Source organism: Parambassis ranga, chromosome 22, assembly GCF_900634625.1.
Source record: "Parambassis ranga chromosome 22, fParRan2.1, whole genome shotgun sequence".
Classification (NCBI taxonomy): domain Eukaryota; kingdom Metazoa; phylum Chordata; class Actinopteri; family Ambassidae; genus Parambassis; species Parambassis ranga.
In genome coordinates this window covers 4,944,155-4,968,551 of record NC_041042.1, presented here as the reverse complement: position 1 = coordinate 4,968,551, position 24,397 = coordinate 4,944,155, and the positions used below count along the sequence as shown (strand labels likewise).

General features: G+C 41.2%; 1 protein-coding gene across 1 annotated transcript; it reads right to left on the bottom strand.

Annotated features, from left to right (window-relative positions):
• Positions 1 to 14,412: 14,412 nt before the first annotated feature.
• On the bottom strand, positions 14,413 to 23,776 carry dcdc2c (doublecortin domain containing 2C). The gene is made up of 11 exons (XM_028395977.1): positions 23,670 to 23,776; positions 23,493 to 23,627; positions 22,991 to 23,039; positions 22,790 to 22,866; positions 22,562 to 22,693; positions 21,976 to 22,128; positions 21,833 to 21,878; positions 18,257 to 18,389; positions 15,858 to 15,958; positions 14,515 to 14,643; positions 14,413 to 14,421 (listed from the first exon to the last, which is right to left on the bottom strand). The coding sequence occupies exons 1-11, from the start codon at positions 23,774 to 23,776 to the stop codon at positions 14,413 to 14,415; spliced, it is 1,071 nt and encodes a 356-aa protein (XP_028251778.1).
• Between the last annotated feature and the right edge of the window lie 621 nt (positions 23,777 to 24,397).

The following is a 24,397-nucleotide window of genomic DNA, read 5'->3' as shown; positions in this document are numbered from 1 at the left end:
ACAACTGCACAACTATAGATTACAGTTAGTGGGACTTTTAATGGAATCCCAATGAGACCACACTGCAGGGATGTCCTCAAGCACCAAATTATTAGTCAATTTCAGATTATCCAGTTTATTAATTACTATTCTTAATATATCTTATGAAAGTGCCAGGAGATATAACCTAACTACCTACAGGCTGCAAATGAAACGCTCGACATACATTTATATTAAATATATTAATGAAATACTAGATTAGTTGGGTGTGTGGCGAGCCTTTTACTTGACAGTTCAGGGACCTGCTAAAATTGTTCAAAGTGCAACATTGCTTATAACCAAAGTGTTGTGAAATTACCGGACAAGAGAGTTTGGGGCAATTTTGATTCAAGTGTGTGAATGAGACCTCTTAAAGCTCAAGGGTGCTTGGATCTGTGTGGAAATTAAGCCATAAGATTGTAGCTGAGGGGACGGTGGATTGACAACGACATTAGCCCCTCGGCACCTCGGCTGTATCACACTATGGCTCTGTAAAATAGATGGACAGGAATAGCAAATTAAATCTTCTTGATAGTAGCAAGGGATGTACAGCCAGGTTGGTTTGAGCTGTAGGACTGTACAAGTGCAGGACATGAAGGGTGGTGTTTTTAGTGGAATCAAATGAAGTGGCTCTGGAGTGTTTTGGTTAATGGGTCTACTTCAAACATCTTCATAGTGAAGGCACTGTCATATTTATATATTTGAAATGAGCTACTTAACAATGCCCTGTTCTTGAATCAGGGTCAAAGGTCATGTTTCATTCTTTGCTGTTAATTTGAATGCATGTATTGAAGTCTCCACATTGCAAACATGTATGCAGAAAACAATCGTAGCCACAGCTCCGAGAGCTCTCTGAGCAGCTGGCTTCAGCGGCTTTGTTGATGCTTTTCTCATAAGTTGTTTTTCCCCTTCCAGGTTCAGTGACACCACATTGCTTTGCCACAAAGACTAACCTTAATGTAGACAAAGCCAAGTCGGCAAATCCTCACAGAGGCAACATGCATGCACGCACACACTCGGAGCGGCAGGACGTACACAGAGGGAGCAAGGCGTTTTTCAATGCATTTAGATGAGACCTTTAACAAAGGTCCCTAATGCAGATATCAATGAAGCAAGGGACTGGGCTATCGGAGTGAAATTGGCTGACGGAGGGATGTCACCCCTGCGCATGAAAAATGATGGATCCCATTTGTAAACTTCTCTTCCACCCTCCTCCTCCTCCTCTTCTACCCCCCAACACGGACACATGCACACACATCTGTCATCACCCACTCCACCACTGGATATTAAACAAGGAAGCAAACCTACGACTTTGCTGGCAAATAGCAGGCAGTCTGGTAAAATTGGCACTTTACCGGCCGTTTCATCCGACTGTCAGAGGGCCCACAAAGGACCTGTGAGCTTTCAGCGATGACAAGATAGATTAACATCATAGACTTTTGTTTTTCATCTCCCTTTCATTTTCTATACTATTCTCCAAAGAGATCAACAAAATGAAACCAATATCTATGAAGCTTACAAACAAACAAGTAGAGCCATCCAAATATTAGATTTTGTTTGTTGGATTGGACAGTCTATGTTTCTTTCAGCTCACTCTATAGTTGGGCTTCAATAAAGACATAAACACAACACCAAATTCCATATAAGGTCATCACGTTCCCTTTATTTATACCCTGAAACCCAGGTCGAGCACATTGCAACGACTCACAGAGCTTGCAAAAATCATACTTATAAATATATATATAAAGCAGGATAAGCAACATAATATGCATGCTGAGCACATTTGTCAAGAAAACAATGATATATTGCTAATCATCCTAGCATGAACTGCTGCACGTTTAAAAGGCGGTTCCTTGAGTCAAAGGTGTGGAGGTTAATATAGGCAAACAGGCCTCTCTGCTGGAAAATGAAAACTTCCCAGTGGAACGTGATGGCCAGCTAAATGCTGACACTGTGGTTTCGGTGATGGAGTGACTTTGGGAAGGTTTGTGGTCTGCCAGTGTTCAAAGATGTGCCTTGAGGCTAAGAGGGGTAAATTTGCTAAGTTAATCACATAATGAGGCCAATTAAACATCGCAGAGCCTAGGTGAAATGGGAGCTGCCACTGAGCCTCCAGCAAATGAGGCTCTGCGGATTCCCTCTCTGGACAGGGCCTGGACAACCCACTCCCAGCTACAGATTTACAACACGCAGCAGCAACTTAAGCACTTATTTACTGTATGTTGTTAACATACGGATGAACCGAACCTATATTTGTTTACAAATAAAGTGAAATATTTACTTATATTACATATTGCCAACATATATAATCAAAGAGGGGCACGTACTCTACTACTTATCAGCTACTGTCGATGAGTCCACGTCGTCCTCCCTAAATGACGTGATGACGAGATCCAATATGGCGACGCTTCTTTTTATTATTCCCCAAACTCCTTAATTTTCAGAACAGAACTTTGTGCAGACGCCAGACAACGTGTTATCCATGGTCAACACAATGTCATAACGTTTCCATGATCCAGTGGCTTTCCTTAAGTCCTTCAATTGTAGGCTTTCGATTAGTTTCAAGCATCACTAACGATTAGCAGTATGCTAGCGGCGACACACCTGCCCGCTACGCGTTGATTGTCTTCCCGCTTCCCAGTGTCCTTTGCGGCGAAGGTGACGAGGTTCATTTCCATAAAATAAATAAATAAATAATAAAAAACATACATAAATCAACCAAATTAACTAACATCAACATAATAATAGTAATAAAAATAATAGTAATAATAATAATAATAATAATAATAATAATAGTGTATCTATATAAACTATATCAACAACAGTAACTTGATGAATGTGCTATTCATATCACACAGTTGTCAGCCAGTTTATGAACTACAGTCACAAAATGTCTTTATTTGGGGAATTAACATTGCCTAAATTTGAAGGATGTAAGCTTTATTTTACAGTTCAGACTCAATAAGAAATGTAACAAAACAACATTATTTATTGCTTGATTATGTTTTTAAGCGATTAAAATAGAAGGATAACTATTTTCTGATACAAATCATCATATTTTTATTTATTTATATATTAGTATATTCCATGGTAAATTTAAATGGCATCCTCAGGCTTACATGAACATAAAATAATCAACCAAAGGCAAAGGTTTTTGTTATTATGACTCTGATAAGGCCACATTCACACTGCAGTGCGTGTGTGCCCCTTGCAGTCATTTGTGCATCGTTAACAGGAGCATCTGAGTGTTTCTCGAGCTCTTGGAGGGTTTAGAGGAGGATAAATCACTCCAGCAGCACTTAGACTTCACCAAGTGCTTCCTACATACCTGTAACACAGCAGCAGGTTTGGGGTCAAAGATTGTAAGAGGCCATACACTGAACAAGATGAAAACCAGTATATTCATGTTACATCCTCTAACACATAAGAGTGTTAAGAGCTCAATAATCTTGGAGTATCAGCCTCCTCCAAACCATTTCCAGTTCATATACAGTTACAAGGGCCAGAGCATTATGACTCTTTGGGGCATGATACAGAAATAGCTGCTTTACCTGCTGCTGCTGAGGACGTGTGTAAAATATCTAGCTGCAAGAGAATCGCTGTGCCGGACACTGCACACAGCTATAACGAACTGCAGAAAGAGTGCATCATTAAAACATGAATACATGGTGACATATACGGACACTAATGAAAGAATATTTCATCACCATCAAGGGTTTATAAAAAGGCCCACCATGATCCACTAATCTGGATGTAGAGGATTTGAGCCTAAAAAGATGGACAAGGGAAATTAAGGCAGGCACATTTTTACCAGATCATATTGCGATGATTTGTTAATAAAATGCAAAGAGACAGGCTAGATGTGAGGCAGCGACTAAAGCACGGCCACGATTTAGACTTAATCCGTCATTATCCCGTCTTTGAAGTGACCTCGCTGTGCATGTTCCCACTGTGACCCAGAAGCACACTCACAGCTTCTTCATTAGCCAGGATGAAATAGAGCTACAGCACATGCCACTTTGATGTCCTGTCCTGCACTGCTCAAGCAAACACACATACCTATACACACATCGCAGATGTGGCACCGAGGCATGGACAACATTATGCTTTGTAATCAATTATGGCTTTCAACTTTGGGGCAGCACATTTATTACACATGATAGGAGCAGCTAAGGGACAATATTCCGATTGCGTGCTGAGATTGAAATGAAAGAAATTGTATGGTTAGAGGGTAGACAAAGACTCCAATTTTGTACAGCTGAACATCCCTGGCAGGATTTACATAGGTGCCCACAAAAGGCCTATACGCCGTGTGATTTCACTGATATAATTTACGCTTACCACCTTGTGATTTATTGTCCTCAGATCACCGTGTGGAAATCAAGCACAGATATCCTAAAGAGGTCCGTACATGCTGCCAACAAATGATTGCGGTTATAAAAGTTTATCATGGCAATGAAATGGAATGAATCAATCAAAGAGGCTGCAGGTTGCCATCATAGAAAATGGTGCCCAATCATAGGTAGTTATGTGGTAGGAGGTAAAAAAAAAAAAAAAAAAGGAACGAACACAGAGGGTATGTTTGTAGCAACACACTTTTTTGCATAAGGAATACAGTAATTGGATGTGGTCGGTAAGTACAAGAAAAAAGTTACAGACCTGTGCAACAGGTCCTAAATGTATTGATATCAAATGATCTAACTTTATAGACAAAACACATGAAACCATGTCCACATACTAAGTTGATGAATGTGACTAACTGTAGGGAACACTGTCACTGAACAAAGGACATCATCAGAATTTATGTGCTGTCAACAATAAGTGGATGGTGCTCCTTCTTACAACATAGTGGAGAAGTGGGTTGCTGAATTGCAGAGAGAGTCTGGGCAATGACCCCTGTCCTGGAAGGCTGGGTAGAGTCACCACGTAGGACGAGACTCAAGACACGATCCAGGAATAAAAAATGGTTCATCTCCACAGAGCTGGCTTTCTTGCTGGATCATGTCCATGCAGTTATCCACGATTAACTCCAAATGACCAAGGTGTGAGCTCAGTGGGTCCCAACGCTCTCTGTGCCTGATGAGAAGGAGATTCAGAACAACACATTAGGTACAATCTCGGTACTTTTGAGTAAGATTGATAGCTCTTTTGTCTCTGGCCTTAAAGAGACTTGGTAAAAATATGTCAATATAGCTGTAAATGTTCATAAAAAATATATTTCTTACAGTATGAGCCCGAGCTCTCCTCCAACAAAAACTCTGATCCTTGAAGAACATCTGTGTATTTGGCAAACAGTCTGCTCGGGGTCTACCCCCTGACAAAAAAAAAGGTGTGAGCACCCATGCAGTTAGCTGCACAACACACATGTTTTGTGTTTTGTGCGCGGCACAGTAGTAGAGTTCCTTCCCCAGGCAATGGCCCGTCAGGCCAGACAAGAACGCTGGGTGTTAAAGTGTGAGCCGGCTACACAGAGTAACAACACGGCCATCTGCCCTGGGAATGCACACATCCATCTTACTGAGGACAGCCAGTCTGAGAGCAGATAAAGGGGTGAGAGAGGAAGAGAGAGAGGAGGGGTGAGAGAGGACGCAGAGAGTTGAAAGAACAGCAATCTAGACTGGTAGCATGATCTGCATCATTCTGAGGATGTGGACACCATATTAACAGTAAAACAGTAAATGGTGGTTGTACTATGAACCTCATTTTGATTACCAGTTTATTGAAAACAGAATGTATTTCCTTTAATTTATTAAGCATGACATCAGTTGAGAGGACAGCAGTAAGTCTCGGCTCCCACCGTCCTCCCTGCTTCCATAACCATCTGTGTATGACTCAAAACACTGCTGTCAGCAATCAGGGTTCAGTGATATCATCTACCATTTGTTTTTATTTTTAGACCATTTCCTCATCCCTGTATAATCACAATATATGAACCCACTGATACAGCACTCTCTACCCCTCTGTGACTCCATATTACCTTATCACACCGAGAGCTTTTAGCTGTGCTTCCAGCCATTAGCCTCAGACAGTGGGTAGCTACCAGGCTGGAACGGAGAGGGAGGGAAAAGTGGCCTCCTGGTGCCTTTGGATGATGTCACTTGTGAAAAGGTCTTTTTATAACACCACCTGTCCATCTCAGCTGCTTAATACAGGTCTCGAGGCACGTGGAGCCTCTGTATAAAATGACCTTGGACAATTTTCATTTCACATTCGGCCTGTTACTGTAAACAGCAGTCACTATGTCCTTTAGCAAGGCAATAAACATATTTTTGTTATATGAATATCATGGCTAAAAATTAATAATAATAATAATGTTATCATGATATCTACAGATGATAAGACTTTGTCTTTAGTTTTTGCCCACAATACATTAGTGTAAGTGTTTTATCAGCCAGAGCTGTCAATGAACCTATGTCACTCTTTTCAGGGATTTAATCACATTGTAGAAGGGGCAGGAGTTGATCATCACATTCTATGTGACACACCTTAAGACAAAGTACAAGTAAACCAAGAAAAGTATAGAATGGTAACGCAATATAAGTATGAGGTGTTCTGCAACACCCAGCCACACACAGTAATACAGCTATTTTGAGAACAGACAGAAAGGAAAATGTAAGATGCATTTTGTTATTTTAAGACTTTCTCTCAATGTGTGACACTGATTGGTTAAATTGCTCACATTGTGAAACATTATGAAAAGAAAAAAGCGTGGTGATGTTGTGGAGTCAAGTTCACACCTGCTAGCCTCTAGCTGAGCAGGATTAGCATTGGGCACCACTCGTTAGTTCAAACTACTAGCGTGATTTAAGTGTCAACCATTATGCTACCCGTTCTTCTTTGCCACATAAAGTAAGGTATAGCCCCACTTTTCCACAGTCTGTTTGTAGCTCTGCAACAAACAGACTGTGGAAAAGTGGGCCACCAAATGAGAGATGTTACTGATATCAGCTTTAAATATTAAATCTGTCATCAATACTGGGATTGTACCACCCCTATGCTGAATCTTAGAGATAGTAACACCTAGATACAGCTTAAATCTATTATGTACACATATATATATATATATATATATATATATATATATATATATATATATATATATATATATATATACACACACACACACACACAACTGTTACTCTAAGTGCTATGAAATAACGGCACTCCACACTAATCCATCATTTATAATCACTGTAATTATACTGCAGCAAGAGAAACGGATCGGTACAAGCCCATTATTTCCCCACAACTTTGTGGACCCCCTGACTGACCTGGCACTTCAAAGCTGGACTCCATTCAGAGCATAGTGCTCGATTCACAGTAACATCACACAGAGAACAATTGTTCAGCTGCTTACTGAAGCGTTTGAGGCGGTCAGAGTGCCCGCCGTGTACGACGGCTGACATGTTATTGACAGATAGCCTGGGCGCCTGGCCTCCACGGGAGACTTCCAAACAAACAGCTACTGGATACACTGAGGTGATCTTCACATCAATATCAATCAATTATTCACATATTTTTGCCGGGCTTGCGAAAAGCAGCTCGACTGTGTTTCACAAGTGCTAGACCCACATGCATTTTGTAGTAGGTGAATGGAGGGAGCTCAGCTATTACCCCGCATTTGATCCTGCATTTGCGGTGAACTAAGATTCGCACTGTCAAAGCGTGACATAGAACAACAATTAAGTGGGTCAATGATTCTTATTGTGTTGCATTACAGCCATTAGCTTTTATGGAAGAATACATCATGTGCAACAGTTCTATATTTGAAGTAACATGCAGAGACGCCTGTTTTATTCATTTTGAAATTTCTTTCGGCATAAAACCGAGGTCAACTTCTCTGCATACTAAGTGGATCTGAGCTGAATTCATAACGAGGGAGGAACATTATTGTGTGGGTGCCTCGGTTGTAGTACATGCTGGAGAGGAAGATGTAGCAGAAGCACAAGCAGCGGTGCCCAGTGGCTTTGGCAGTACTTGGGGGAGATCTAGTTTATTATTCCTTGTTTAGTCAGTCTCTCTGGACTTTTTCCTTGAAGTGCTTCATATGAAGTAGAAAGTAAAGCACTGCGACACTGTGTTTAGAATGAGGTTTGCTTTACCATCACAGGCCTTCCCTCCCCTCATGTTAGAAGTCAGAAATATTAAAGCTTCGCCTCGAGGTCAACAACAACGGCCCTCATCCCCCCCCCCATCACTGCGCACTTGTGTTCTTCACAGCCACCACTACAAGAGGCGATGGCTCTTTTTTTTTTCAGCTCTACTCCAATATCATTAAGTTGATTCCACTGGATTTAATCAGCATAGTAATTCCTCTCCATGGAAAGATAAGTCTCTCTCAAGAGCAGTTACACCGTCCACTATGCCTGCTGATTAGACACAAGCCCCCCCCACCCCCCACCCCCAAAAAAAATAATTCATCAGAAAACTGCAAAAAATAATTTATCAAAAGTGCTTCTCACAAAACCCGCTCAGGACCTTTGCTTCTTAATAATTAAACTCTGCAATTAGGCATCTTACCACGCGCTCAGTGTGGGGCTCCATGTAATATTCATAACCATACATAATTATGCAATATATTCACTGAAATAAGAGGCCATATATTCACGGTGGGGCTGTCAAGAGGCAAGACATTTTTATTTGGTTTATAACACTGTTTCATCTTATACATGAGCAGCTGGCTTGTGGAGACAGAAGAGAAGGAGGACGTCTGGTCCTTAGCAGTCTGATACTGAGAAGGGAAAAGAGAGGCGCTGAGCAGTGATACTCTCACCATGGGAACCACTAATATCAGAGTATGTGCGTCTGTGGACACAACAAAGACATACCTTAGTGGTATCATACACTGACCACAGAAGATGCAGAAACAGAGAAGATGCATTAAATTAAAATGGGAGTGGAGACAGGGTGCTGTCTCAGGATGCACTGTATAATAAATTATACATAATGCTCATCCCAGCATGGTAAAGAACTATAACAAAAAAAAAAAAGAAGAAGAAGAAAAAGTCGTTCCAAAGCTCTTGATGGTGCCTGAAGCGAATAAGCAACAGCAGCGGTCTACAGTGGACACACTCTGGACAAGGTTGGCTTTCATCATGCGACACAGTTCAAAGCTATGGGCTACGCACACAGAACAAACTGGCAATCAAAGCTAATGTGTAACTGGGCAGTGGTGCACTTCACAGAGCCTGTCGTCTCCAGTGCAGTGGAGATCACACACAGATGTCTCTCTCACATCACAATGGATGATTTTCAACACACAGCCTTTGGAGCTTATTATTTCTCACCATGTAAATGTTAAAAAAAAGAAAAAAAAAAAAGAATAGAAAGACGCATTGCTATTGTGAGCTGCAGCCTTTTGAAGGTCTTTCATGACATGTATATGAATGAAGAAAATAATACATTTTTCCTCCAACTTTACTGTAGTTGACACAGAAACAATTTGCCTTAATACAAACTAATGAAGCGGAGGTAAAACAACCATAGAACACTTGATTATTCTAACCATCCTGAAGCTTTGTGAAGGGATTTCATTTAACACCTGCACCAAGCACTAGCGACGCTCACACATTGCTGTAATGCGGTACAATAACAAGGAACATGCTGTATCCCCATATGATCAATGAACAGCGCTCTACACAGAGCTCTGCTAGACTGCACTGTGTACTTGAGATTACAATGAAATCAATGATGTTACTTGAATACCTTCTGAATCAAAGTACAAAACAATCAGTGTGATTTTTTTTTTTTTGCAAAAAAGAAAGTTGTCCAAGACTTATTATTTTAGGTCACTGTCATTTCAGTTCTGCAAAACAATGACCTTTTTGAATATGACACAGTTTTACTGTCGCTATAATACAGATGTGATTAACATAAATAAGAGTTAAAGTCAAATAGGCGTAAAGGTCGTCACTCAGGACTAGTCTCGGGCCCGGAGAAGTGATTTACAACAACTTAATTTGACTGTGAGGAGTAATTTATCTGTGACAGAGCGAGCCATGCAACTCTCTGCATGTCGTGCACGCATACAGGCAACAATATGCCATGACTGCACACATCTCATATCTACCCAATCAGTCAAGATGCTTTACAACTTCTGTCAGAGGCCCTAACAGTCCTCATAAATTACAAGGCCATTGTACATGGTGCCAATAACTTTTGAAGGAGAATCTCAGCTAAACTGAACCCACTAGTGTCTCTTGCTTTTTTATACACCCGAGTCAAGATACCCCTGGTAAAGTATATGAAAAAAAAAAGCAGGGCAAATACTTTGATGATAGATTTGCTTTGAGAAAAAGGCTTCCTATTTTCAGTCAGCTGCAAAAAAAAAATCCTTTCAAGGATAAAACTGTCCCAGATATTGACATTTTGATGCAGAGCAGGTGGCAGGCAGGGTTTGATTCTGTTAGAGATAACTTGCATTTCCCTTTCACATCCCACTTCCCTCCGCCACGGCTCCGAGTCTACAGTTATGCTTTGCATCTGTGTCATCTGCAGATCCACTGTGACAGCTAGAGAGTATGAGGTATGAATGATGCAGAACCATTCATAAACAGCAACAACAATATAATGTGATAGGGACAGAAAAATGAGTATGTGGGTCTCGAGTTGGCAAGCAATAATGTGTGGTGATTTATTTCCAATGCCACCCGCAGTGCCCATTGATATTCTGCTGGGAAATCATAAGGCAGTAGTGGCTTGTACAGAGCTGTGTCTTGACCCCTAGTACTATGAATATTAGTAATGCATGTATGTGCACAAAAAAAAATCATCAAGAGAGACATTTAAAACAAACCACTGTGTGTTAGATAACTGGGGCACACATGTTTGTGTTTGTGTTCTATGCCCGTGAATGTGGAGGGCGGCCTGCTGTTAGCACAGGATGCAGTGATTTTCCTAGTGTCACTCTGACAGAGGCATACTCAGATTGAAGGGCAGGCAGTGATAACCACCTGCAGTGATTCACATCCTGTTCCATTTAGCCACCTTTGGAATTTTCACAAGGGACAATAGAGGATGCTGAGAAGCCACTGAATGGGCCTCACTACCAAAGCCTATGTTTTGTAGGCAATCAGAATGAAATTGCCTGAGCCAACTGAAAGGCACATTCCCCAACAAAGGGGGATGTCAGGTTTACATCTTTGCTTTGGTTGGGTTTGGAAAACACTATGTTATTATACCCCCCCCTATAAACAAAAGTTTATTTTGTATTTTTTTTTCTAGTGTGTCCTTCTCTAGATCAGTCATATAAAAGCAAGACCATGCAAGTCTACTTAAAAATAAGAAGTCACGGTGGTAGAATGTTTTTTTTTATAATTGCGAAGAATACATCTTTCTTATTCTGTCTGAGTGGCACCAAATTGCCAACAACATGGGAGATATAAAGAGTGGTGAACAATCCCCAGCTCTCAGCGTGGCACGCCTTGATGTGCAGGTGCCTTTAATACTAAAATAAGTCATCTGAGATTGAAGAGGCAAGAAAAAAAAATCCCACTCAACCAGATGGTCTCCATAAAGCGTGGCATAAAGCTCTCCCAGATGTTGAGAGGTGGTTGCAGATCCGGTGACATGCAATGTGAGGGAGGGATTGGTAATGCCGAGTGTATTAGTGGTCTCTTTATGGGTGCATTAGGTGCTGTGGAGGGGAACGCAGGGGCCGCCATGGATGCTGCCGGTGAGCTACTACCCAGGCTTTATGCTTTGATGAACCTACCCTTGAAAAAGCGGGACATCCGTGACCGTACTCTGCTGAGCCTGGAAGACACCTCCCTTTCTTTAGCCTCCTGGAAAACATAAATCAGTTTCTCATATCATCATCTAGTCATATTCAATGCATATGCAGCTCTAATCAGTAAATCTGTCAGCTTCGTCCCCTTTCAGTGATATATCAGATTCGTAATACTCTCCCACATATGCAGTAAATCTCTGACAGAAGCTATGTTTCTTAAAATTCAAAGACAGGGCTGCATGAAGTGGAGAACTTCACTTGAAAACAGACACAGAGCGGAGTTCAGTTCAGTGCGCTCCAAAGTGTCATCTTTCGCTTTTACTGCTAAACAGACAGGAAGCCAGAATACATTTCTCCAGTTCATTGTCCCCGCTGTGGACTAGCAGAACATCTCAGTCTGATTAATGGCTGTACACTGTCTAATGAACAGTAATTGAATGGTATAATGCAGCAGGTCCTTAAAAGCCCAGAGGAACCGCCTTCCTCCGCCGAGCTCTCTGGAAAAGCAAGGCGGTGACATTGTCTAGAGTTGATTATAGTTGACCTTGCATGGGGAGGCTAAGGCCTTTGAAATGGCTAACCTAAGCTTCAGGGAATAAGAGCACGCAAAAACAGATGAAAAACAAATGAAATGGACTGGCATTGGAAAAGAAAAGAAAAAGGATCAATAAGGTGGTCAATAACGATTGGATTTTTATCACAAAATTCTTAAGAAGAGGAAGACAATTGATCAAATATTCCCGCTCGTATTGGCATTTCTAACAATATTAATTAAGAAAAAATGCTTAGCTGACTGGTTGATAAATCAGCCACTATTGTTAAATCAAAACAAATGATAGTTGTAAACACAATACCACACCAGTGAGTACAAATCTAACCTTGTCCACATTTCCTTAAAGTGTATGACATGTACAACACAGACAGAGCGCGCCGTCATGGAATCAATCAGCTCCTTAACAGAGTGCACTCTAAAGGAAAACCCAACCTTCACAGAACCCAACAAAAGTCAGTAGATTGATTATAAGAAAAGCTTTGATAAATGTGCATCAAGCTGTAGCGCGTCATCCTTCGCTCTCTAACACCGAGACAGCCCGCTTTCACTCCGAGCGGACATCTCCACTTGGCAGAGATGCTGAATCTCGTTATTCTTTATTTGGCCTGGACCAAGCAGGTCGATACCGCGCGAACGCCACCGCCTCACCGGTGTACTGTTTGTAAATGTATTCACTATTTAAATTCAATGCAATAAATCACTTAAGGCTTGAGCTGAAAATGTAATCATGTAATTGAATTTGGTCATCAATATCTACTATATACGTGTGCATATACGGGGCATTTCATGAGCATATACGAGCGGCGGAGTGGGAGGAAAATCTGTCTGAACTCAGCTCAAAGTATGAGTCATAGCAGTGCAGTTATACCTCATTATTATTCACAGCCCTCTAAATGATGAGGTTGCTGACAACAAGACAGAGACAGTCTGTTTGGCCTCAAAGGAAAGAGGAGAGCGGGCATGAAAGACGATTAGACTCTAAGTCTGACCTGAAGAACTGTTCTTTCTGTTGTATGCAGTAATCCTTAATATAATGAAATAACATTATAGTGAAACAGAATGAATGAAAAGACACATTTTGGATCATTTGCCTCCAACCTTTCTTATCTCCATTAGCTGACGAATCAAAAACCTGCCTGACAACATGATTATTGCAAAAAGTAGCTGAGTGTGTATGGTGATGATGATGATGATGATTATTATTATTATTCTCCATTATCTAATGGTCATTCTATGCAATCCATAGCCAATCTGAACCAGCAACATGCATGTAGCGATAACTAATGAATTAAGCTATTGATGAGGTCTTTAGGCTGGGTCATAACTGGCCCCTGAAAGTCAATAATTATCCCAATAAGAATATCTTTATTGCAAAAGTGCACACGGCAGCAAAATCATCACCACACCAAAACATCCCCCTGTGGTGTAATTGCCACTGCTTTGAAATTATAGTTTTCATTAAAGCGAAATGTTCAAGGTTATTGATTGCTTAAATAAGACTCAATATCTCCTCATTTCAAAGCCGAATGAAATTGCTCGGAATAGTAATATCACCCAACTATTGTGCGCATTCATCACAGTTACACAGCTTCATTTTGCTGTCCCTCGAGGATTATTAGAGCAAAATAAGTGTATTTAAATGAGTGTAATTTCTAGGAACCACGGACCCATGCAGGATCATCTGTATACACAGCTCAGTTTGACTTCATCACTGTGTGAAGTGCACAATAACCAGAAAAAAAAGACAGACATCAAATACAGCCCTGTGCTATTATTATTATTTCTACGATTTTTTTTTTAAGTTTGGTAGTGTGACATGATATACTGTGCCTACAGCTAAACTCACTGCTACATAAAACTGTACCTGGGGCCCAGATGTCTTTAATCCTGCGTGTGCAGTACCAGCACTGCGTCCTGATTCCTATTGCCCTGCAGAAAGGCTATGCTGGTAAATACACAGTACACAATACACAGAGAGAACCATGGAAACAGGAAAACAGGTTACACATACAACCATTGGGTGAAAGTATACTTGCTGAAAACAGGTCCATCTTATCAGGTCCTCTTATAATTATGGAAATGATGATTACCATAATTGCTGGTTCAACTATTTTTATGTGACCTAATCCAAAAGCAAATGAGAAAATTGGGCATAATAATAAAGTGGAAATGAACTGGATGTGAAATGCATGAAACTTATAATAAGGGTACTTACATCCTTTCTGGAAGCTGCAGACAAAGACCTATGCAGGCATGAACCATCTGAATCATGGAGAGAGGCCTTGCAGGGGTTCGCAGAACAACTCTCATCTTCACACTCCTCTTCAACTATCTTGGCCTCAACCTGCAGGCAGGGGAAAAAAAACAAGATCCCCCCTCGGCTTGAACTGTACTGTACTGTTGTATTGATTTTGCAATATTTATATATTTATGTTGCTTGTTGTACTGAGCATTTGTGAACCTTATCCTGTGCAGAAAATGATATTATACTGTACTAGAAGTATATTTTCCATTCCGTTTGTAGCTGAGCAACACACAGAGAGGTAAAGCTTAATGAGAGTATGGAGTATTCTAAAGCTGCAGATAACTTTTTATCTTTCAGCTCACACCAAAAGTAAACAGCCTGTCGATTTGATTTTGTTCTGACAAGAAGCACGCTGTGATAGTAAACTATGTAACTAATAACACTGGACTTATCATGTGAGTACAAGATCAATGTATGGTACCTGTGTATAGCTCTCCAAATACAGAGTAAAGGATTCTGGGAAATAAACAAACACAGAGGCTGCACAGACGAGCTTCTTGCATGCAGTGCAAAAAGTATATATGCTTTATGATAACTATTGGAGCAAACAGGGAGCCCACAGGCAAGATTCACACACATAACACTGTACTGTCGACTATCACATTTGATATATAAGTTTCTGAGACCTCTCCAAATACTCAATACTTTCCAGAAAAACCTATTGTATACAATGTGATTACTGTCATCTGCCTCCTGAATTTAGCCAGCCCTGAGGAGCCATGTCCAAAATGGCTGCCTATGGCCTGCTATAGGATGTGTTAACTTTATAAAGTTTATATTACATACAAGAATTGCATGAATGTTGTTACGTGTGGTCACACAAAACAGTTGTGGTTGCAGGCCATAAAGGCCCGATGTATCAAATATGATAAAAACTAATCACATGCTTAAGTGATTATTTCATGTCAGGCCTCAACCAAATGCCTTCTTAGATGCTTACTTCAAGAATGCTATCAGCTTCATATTTAAACTTGGTTTAATTCAACTGTGAAGAGGTGTTTTTTCCTAGGCCTTAAAATGGTAGTAAAACCAATAAAAACACATTTTACATATTAACAGGTACACATGCATCTGTAAAGATCCCTGTACCATGAAGCCTGTGTGTTGTTTATCTATGGTAATTATGTGTTTGTTTACTAGAATCAATTCTTACTTCCTGTCTGATAAACAGGCTGAGCTGTTCAAAGACCATATGCTAAAGACCTCATCAGGCTGCAGCACCGTGTGTGATTGTGTTTTTTTTTTTTTTTTACCTGATCAATTGGCAGGTCCACCTTCAACTGGCGATCTTCCTGCACCTCCGCTGCTCCTGCCATCTCTCTTCTTTTGTTTTGTGCATTGAACACGCTGCCCTCTGTGAAAAGTGATTAATCACAATTACCTCATCTGCTGGCAGTCGCCGTCTCATTCTTCTGCACACCCTCTCCCTCTCTCTATGCCCCTCCATCCCTCTCTGCCCTCCCGTCCTCTCCCTTTTCCTCTCCTGTACAACTTCACAAGAGATCAATGTTGCTGTCAAGCCATTTATTTATTTAGAGTGGTCCCACAGACGAAAGGGCCACGGAAAGCCACAGCTGCCGTGCCACAAATGTGGCCGGCCAGCGTGAACTTCCAGTCTGGGGTTAGATCTCGACAGTGACAGGCTGCTCTTGATGCATGTGGGGAAAAGCTCATATGGTAACGTCACACTGTTTTTGTCTTGTAAACAAATTCCTTTTTGTCTGCGGCTGTTAGATCTGATACGGGGAGGAATGTGAATAATGGAACACACTATTGAATCTGCCTCAACTGCATTAAGTAATTCAATTTAAATAATAAATATCCAGGTAATCTGTATAAGACTAAGAGACAATGTATAAAAAAAGACATGTGACCTATAGGTTTGCACATTAAGGGAAGAGAGCCTTTCTTATCGTTACTTTTGGATCTTTCTAAACACAAAAGAATGATGGAAGAGTTGCACAAATCTCTATTTTTTTAGCAGACAAACACTTACTGAAAGTTGCTTGTCTATGCAAAGGCTTTGATGAGGTGATTTAGCAAGAAAAACACATCAAAGTTTACCTCTTTACTCTTTAGATATGTGGGAGGAAACCACATTATAGAACTGATCAGATAATAAACAGCATCATTTTATATGTGATTAAAGGCCTTGTAAAGACCGCCTAACCTTATTTTCTGTCATATCATGATTGAATGCAGATCCATTTTAGAAAGTCTGGAAGAAAAATGTTAGCATCTCAAATCTGACTGGATCTCCACAGATCCTGTACACACCTGGTGCTAACATGTGCCTTTGGTAATCCGACTGGATCAAGTGGACAGATTGCTGTTAATTCACCAGGGGACGTGTTGACATTTAATCGCTCCATTCACATCCTGTGTGCCATTCTTCTTTTCTGTCATATCAAATTATTTTTTAAGTCTCACAGCAGAATATTGACAGTAGTGATATTACTGTGTGAATACATGCTTCCCAGATGTAATGTACGCACTCATTTAAGCAGAAACTGCAGTCGATTCTTGCTGTGACCTGATCACCCAGGACACCTGTTTATACCAGGTGTGAACACAGTCTTAGTCTTGACTTTTGTGCCGCTTGCAACAAATCATTAAAGTTTAGGATCCACGTAACAGGACAACATGGAAAACAACCATCAACAGATGCTGAAATAAACTGCTGACACGTTAGGGGAGGAACTCCTGTAAAGGCAATGCAGCAAGGAACGTGCTGGAACATGACAATTTATCAAGACATCGCTTGTAAAACTGCCAGCATAGCTACTGTATTTTCTTGGGTTAAAAAAAAAACATCACCAGCCCTCAATAGATATTGGGATAGTTTTTAGAGCTGGTGGGTCCTTGACAATGACAGGCGCATTTCTCTGCCCCGTTTGATGGAGCCTTCGGAAGAGGACAGCCTTGTCGTGCTGCTGTTACCCAATCTGTCTTCAAACGCAGCCTTTGAAGGATGCAGCCCCGATGCTAGGACACAGCTGAGGTCTGGACACATTAATCCAATCTGATCGCTTGTAAATAACAGTGTGGAGAGGATGTCCTAAAAAGATCTGATTTGAGTAACAAATCTGTTTTGACTGCAGTTTGAACCAAGTCACAAAGTTGCTACAGTGTTTAGCCTGAGCTAACTGTAAATGAGTATTTGTTAATATATGATCTTGTAGTGGAACGTATAATTAATAACTTATTACCATTTTAGTTCCACCATCAGGAGTAGATGAGAGCATTTTGTTTTCCTCCTACATAGTTAACAAGGCTTTCTGGATACATATTCAACAAAATGGCCTGATTGAATTCATCTATGATTTAAGCCCACTTGACAGTGTTTGAAGTCTTGTTCTGTTTAATATTCACAGAAAAGTGTGGTGTTACTTTCAAAGAGCAGGGAGCCAAGTTCTGGTTTGGACTTTAAAGAATCCAGAGAAAGCACCTTCATCTGCCAAAATGCTGGAGTTCTCTGTATTCTCACAATACACCAGACCCTTACACACACAGAGATGAGGAGTAATGATGCTCACCCTGCACCTGCACACACCCCACATACCCATACTCCTGCATATAGATCTTCAACAGGTTTCTTCACAGAGAAAGAGAGAGAGAGAGAGAGACATTTCTACAGAAGCACTCTGCTTACCCCATGCTGAGAAGAGGACTGGGTTTCTAGACACCTGCCTCTGTTGTTTGCTTGTCTCTGAATTGGCTGTGGGTTTCTTTATGTGGCCCCTGGCTGTGTGCTCAAGGTCCTCTCTGCAGCCTGTGTGAGCAAACTACATGGAGAGACAAAAGAGAGCAGCAAACAGGGCAGATTAAGGCATATTTCCTCTGATTTTCTTCTGTGATTTACCATTGACTTTATGCATGTTTGGTAAAGAGGCAGAAAAAAAACAATGGGGAAACTTGTTTCTCGTTTTCTTTTTTTTTTGTTAAACATTTTCCATTCACCTCAATTTTTCATGAGCTGATATGTTTTGTAGCTCCCCATTGACTCCTACTGTATTGAATTCATCTGGTTCCAATACATCCTGTGCACAACCTATCAATCACCAGGGAGCGTGGCAAACTAATCATTTATTGATGAAATGGGGCAGCCATGAATTTCTAACTGCATTTGTCTTATTTATCAAGCCAGATCAAACAATGAAAATCCAAACAAGCTTAAAGGGAAAGGGAGGGAGTCGCAGAGAATAACTTATTCTTCAGCAGCAGACAGCAGAAGGTTATTGATGGAGAGGGAAGTGAAAAAAAAGAGGTTTGGGACTTAGTTGCATGGTGGGAGAGCAAAGGAGCGAGAGAGGAAGAGGAGAGAAAGAGAGAGGGAGAGCAGTGGGGAGAATTCAGAGTGATGTTCAGACAGCAGGGTACACATCTGAATTAATGCTTCCACAAAAGGCAATTTTCTCCTCACCAGCTCCTCATCCCCTCTGTAGGTAGCAAGGTGAGGTATGTCTCCCTTACAGAGAGTGAGAGACACAGACACAGAGAGGAGAGGGAGCAAGACTTAATGTTTCTTTTCAGCTACAGTGCTCTTTACTGCAGGATCCCTGGGCTGGCTCGGGGGATAGTGTAGTGATCTCAGGCTTCCACCAGAATACACTTTTGGCAGTGGTGTTTGCAAGCTCACTAACATGGAGTCTGGGGAATAGCAGTGTTGTTTCTTCACTTGTTTGCTTTCTTTAATGCACAGGCAAAGTCTTGTTGATATTCTTTTTAATTCCTACAGCCGTTAGTGGGCTGAGGGAGAAAAGGAAGAACAAAAGAGAAGCGAAGTTTGCCTGGTATATTCAGAAGAGTTGAAGCAGAGTTCACGTTCCAGCACTTTACTGTCCGCGGCCACATGAGAGCGACAAATGAGCAGTGCCACTGTTGCATTGGTAAGCTCTTAATTCAGTTTCCTAACCTCAATTCATCTGTGAGTGATGTGAAACGTCTCCACGATCAAGTTCAAAACGCATCTGGACATTTAAAAATTGAAAGGCTTGTTTTCCATGTTGACACCCTGGTGGCGGGATGTAAATAGATAATATTTAAATCAACAACGCTGAATCAAGCGTGTCTCACTCAGGGAGAGTGGTGAGGAGGGCGCAGGGGGAGGAGAAAACATGAGGACGACGGGTGCTGCAGAGCCGGGAGAGTACAGTACAAGTAGCAGTCACAGCGGTGGAAAAGCTGAGGTCATCCTGCCTATCGTTCTGCATTACATATATAACAGTACCGGGTCCTGTGGGAGCAGACAACTGTGTGTATCAGGAGGCCCCAGAGAGATAGACAGAGAGGGAAAGAGAGTGCTACAGCTAGTGTGAAGGGGGCTCGTGGGGGCCGAACAGCAAGTAATCTGTGGCCCTCTCAAGTGGCATGGAACAGGAGTCAACAAGAGGGCACTGTGATATGATAGCCAGGGGAAAACGGGGGTTCCAAACAATTGGACTGACCAGCCTCCAGCTGTACTGGCTCTGGTATCAGTAGGAGCCACTCCCAGGGCCGGGTCCTGGGTGGGTAGACATGCTGGCAGCAGCCAAGGGGTAAAGTTTTCCTCGGGGCATTGCTACTTCCCCTAACCAATGAGATCATGCAGAGAAATGGGGAGCAGCAGCAAATCAGCGCTGATGTCAGGGAGAGCAGCTATTAAAGGTTTACTCAGCCTTTCTGCGCTGCTTTCACAGGACGCTCGCTGTGAAGTGCACGTAAAGCGTATCTCATTATGATTACTATAATATGAAAGTGCGTAGCTTGATGCACACCATTATTCTCTATTCCTCGCTGCATTCCTCTCCCCACTATTAATCTTCAAAACTTTCAACCTCATCATGTCTGTAAACACCTAACTCAGCATATACGTTTGTTTCCAATGGGAACATGGCATGCTGGTGAGTTTCTATATTACACTCTGCAGAGCCGTCAGTTTAGTCAGTGGTTGCAACAGACCAGATGTCCCATTCAGCACTGCAGAAACGCTCCATCGCCGGTGCAGATAGTACAGGACAGGACAGACACTGCTCTCATACGGTGAGGTTGCACTAGCAAGGTTACATTTTACACAGCCTCAGTGGGCATGTTTAAAAGGATCTTTTTACAGGCATTTCAGACCAGACTGCTGTTGTTTTGTGAGGTCAAACTGAAATTAATGATGGACACGACCCTATAAATGTATGTGTGATCACTAAGCTAAACAGCTGACAGATGAAGACAGAGTGGGTAATATTTGTCACATGCATCTTTCCCCTCTGAAAGGTCCTTATTAACTGGTCAGATCATGTTTACAAATTCATGAGGGAGCAGACACAGAGGCAAGGGAAGTAAAATGCAGCAGCATCACGTCTAGTGAATGACTAATACTACAATGAGCTGGCGGAGGCAAAACATAGCCATAGCCCTGTCTCTGTCTCCACCTTATGGTACTGAGTGGAATAACAAGAGGGTTTCTTACCTAATGCTTCTATAGAAAAAAAAGTTGACAACGGTGTTGTTTTATGTCTGGATAAGTGTTAATCTTACAACAAAAAAGCTATTTACTTATTCTAATATATTTCTAATAAATATTCATGTTGCTTTTTCATCCACACATAACACATCCCAAGGTAAGGCAAGGGGCATTTTTCTATATCTAAAAAAATTGGCATCTGCCACAGCATTGTCATCTTTCATGGTTAGAAAAAAATCAGATGTCAGACACATCTCTCACATGGGGCCCCATCTCCACCTCAACCTGCTGAGTAGGCATGTTCTCCTTTACACCATGTGATTTGGTGTTCGTCTCGGGTCCACAGCAGCGAAATCCTCAAATGGATTCAAAGCATTTCACTGTCTACTTAATCACAATACAAATTGTCCCGGTTCTGGTTTGAATAAGAGATTTTTTTTTTTTTCGTCTTCAGTGAGTGAAGTCCCCTCGGTGCATATGATCTGTCTATGAGGCTCACTGCGCTTGATCAAGTGGGCCAGCACGTCTCTGTGGGGATTACCCATCAAAGTGGAAAGCAACGGTAACTCAATGCCTCCTGCAGACAGTGATTGATGATAGTGCTGTTTCATAACGAATTGCGGCCCCACAACAAGTCCCTCACGTGGGAAATGTTAATTGAAATGCTGTGTGTGCAAAGATACACTTTTTGACTGTGATTCTACCGAGGTGTTACGAAGATAGGGAATATATATATGTAACAATTTAGCATGAGAGTAGAAGTGCATCCAGCTCTCCTGCGACAGTACTCACCGCATCTTTTGCATGTCTTTTGTTAATAGCAGGCAGGATGTTCTGCCTGCACAAAAGAGAAGGAAAACTAGTGTTAACAAACAAGGCTCGTGTATTTCATATAAATCATATTTCACCAAACGAAACTGTAACACATCACATACCCTTCAGTCATATTGTCTCTAATGAAATCCCTGTAGGGGACACACTGATCATAAGGGAGGGCTTTAAACTTTTCTGCACCGGCTGCCACATAGTGCTGGTTGTTCTGCAGTTCAGTGGAAGTGCAGACAGGACGCCCATCTAATGTGTAAAGCCTAAGAAAAAAAGACATACCATAACCTTGTGCAGTGTTCAGTTTAAAATGGATATGTTGGAAAAACAGAATATTAGCATTTGAAAAAAAATAATCAAAGCAGTGCACGCCTGACAAGCAGTTCTGGATGAATTCCACTAAACACATCACACCCGACATGGTCCCAATCAGTAATTAATTAGAAACAGCCTTCCCACACAAAATGTGCTGCATTTAAATTGCCTAGGAAGGCTCTTCTAATGATGTTTCTCCATCTGTATAAGAAAAAATTATCTCAACAATGTATTGCTTTATATTAAATTATATTTCTCGGCAAGGCATGGTGGACAAAACTTTTGCCAAAGCAGCCTATAAGACATAAGAATGCATTCTTTTCTCATGACACATGACAACTACCATTACTCTACATAATAAACAGTGATATAAGACATTACCTGAACACAACACCAGTGCGAAGTCGCACTTTCTCTGTCACCATGGCTAAAACATTCTCCCAGCTTCTCAGGGTATACTTTGGGATCCGTACTCTAGCAGGAGGGAGTAACACATCTCCGTTGGTGAAGACACTATGAAGCAACACAGAGATCATAGACACACAAATAAAAATACGTCTTTCATACACAACACACAATCTTTGTATCAAGCTTAAAATCAATACTCACTTTATAGTGCAAGACTCATCAGTAGCTCTTTTCCAGCGAGCAGAAACTACAATTTTGCTGTGAACAACAGGCAGGATCTAAAAGTGTCATTTAAAAAGAAGTGAGGAACAAAGCATTTTTCAGTGTCACTTCAAGTCTAATATTTCAGTTTGTCTCATAATGGCAACTTTATAAGTGGGACATAAAAAGGTTTGCACTTACCTGTTCTTTTTTCTTTTTCTGTGGCCGCTTGGTCGTTATCTCACAATAGCTGCAAAAGCCATGTATGACTCAAAACAGGCTGTACATATACATTTTTTTTTTCAGATCTAACACAACTAATTGCTTGATTTAATAGAAATTGGTTACACTTCTAGGTTAACATGTTTTTTGTGTGACTTAATGCATGTGTTTAAGAAGCCATACAAGAAGGAAGCAGACATATTAAAACTGTCAGAATGTTTGTTTAAATACTAAGTCTCACAATCATCTTTAAACTTCCACCACTGCACATAATTACACACATTCTAAGCACTTTAGAGTACCACAACACCAGCACAATGCGTAAACACTACAGAAAACTCATGTGTGTGCATCAATAGGCCGATGTAAAAGCCTGCTCCCTGCTCCGGGATAGAGATCTCCCCCGACTTAAGTCATCTGACCTGGCTGCATTGTTAGCCAGCACACTCAGACCACACACAACACACAACATGATACTTACTCTAGCCTTTTGAATTGCTCATTTCCGGCTGCAACATACAAACTCCCGTGCTTCAATTCCTCCAAATGCTGCACCCTGTGGCCCCATGTAGGAGTATAGAGCTTCCTCACCGCGCCAAACGGAGCCTCGACCCCTCTGGTCAAAGAAGTCAAAAAATTGTCAAAGGTCAACACCTGCCTTGGATTCACCACTATCTTTCTCCCAGGGAAGAAAGCATCTCCATTCCTGTACACAATTATTGTTTTAGTTGGTGGAACATCAACTCTCCCTGATGTGCCAGGCATGCTGCTACACAAGCTGTTTAAAGAAAAAACAAAAACAAACAGTGGTGGAGTTTGGTGTCAAACGTAAATGTGTCACGGGCTGCAGGTGTTGAGCCTGCGGAGACGTAACTGGAGATAACATCTGATATGGACACCAATTCTTCCACATGAGCAAACCTGCTCTGGAAAATAACTGAGACTGAGCTGAACTGAAAACATACATTAAAACCAAAATAACAGCTACAGACAAATAACTCCAGCTGTAAAGAGACAAATAAGTTTAGCCACCTGTTTGTTTATTTGAACTGATTTCTATTTTCTATCTATAAACCATTACGTAGCCTGCACCACATCGTTCTTTATTGACTCTACTTTTCTCTGCACATTCTTAAAAAGTGCAACATTCCTTGTTAAAATGCTTGCAAATATTTACTTGTGGCTAAATTTACTGCATTCTGCAAGTAAGATGAATAACATCGGACACAGGGTATATCTCACATTTGCAGGTCTTTTTTTGTTTGTTTTTACATCACAGACTGTGCTGTCCAAACTGTTTACCACAAAGGTAACCAGAGATTGTACCAACAATGGTGCCTAATTGGTTTATGGCAGACAACTCCTGGTCAATTACATGCATAATTC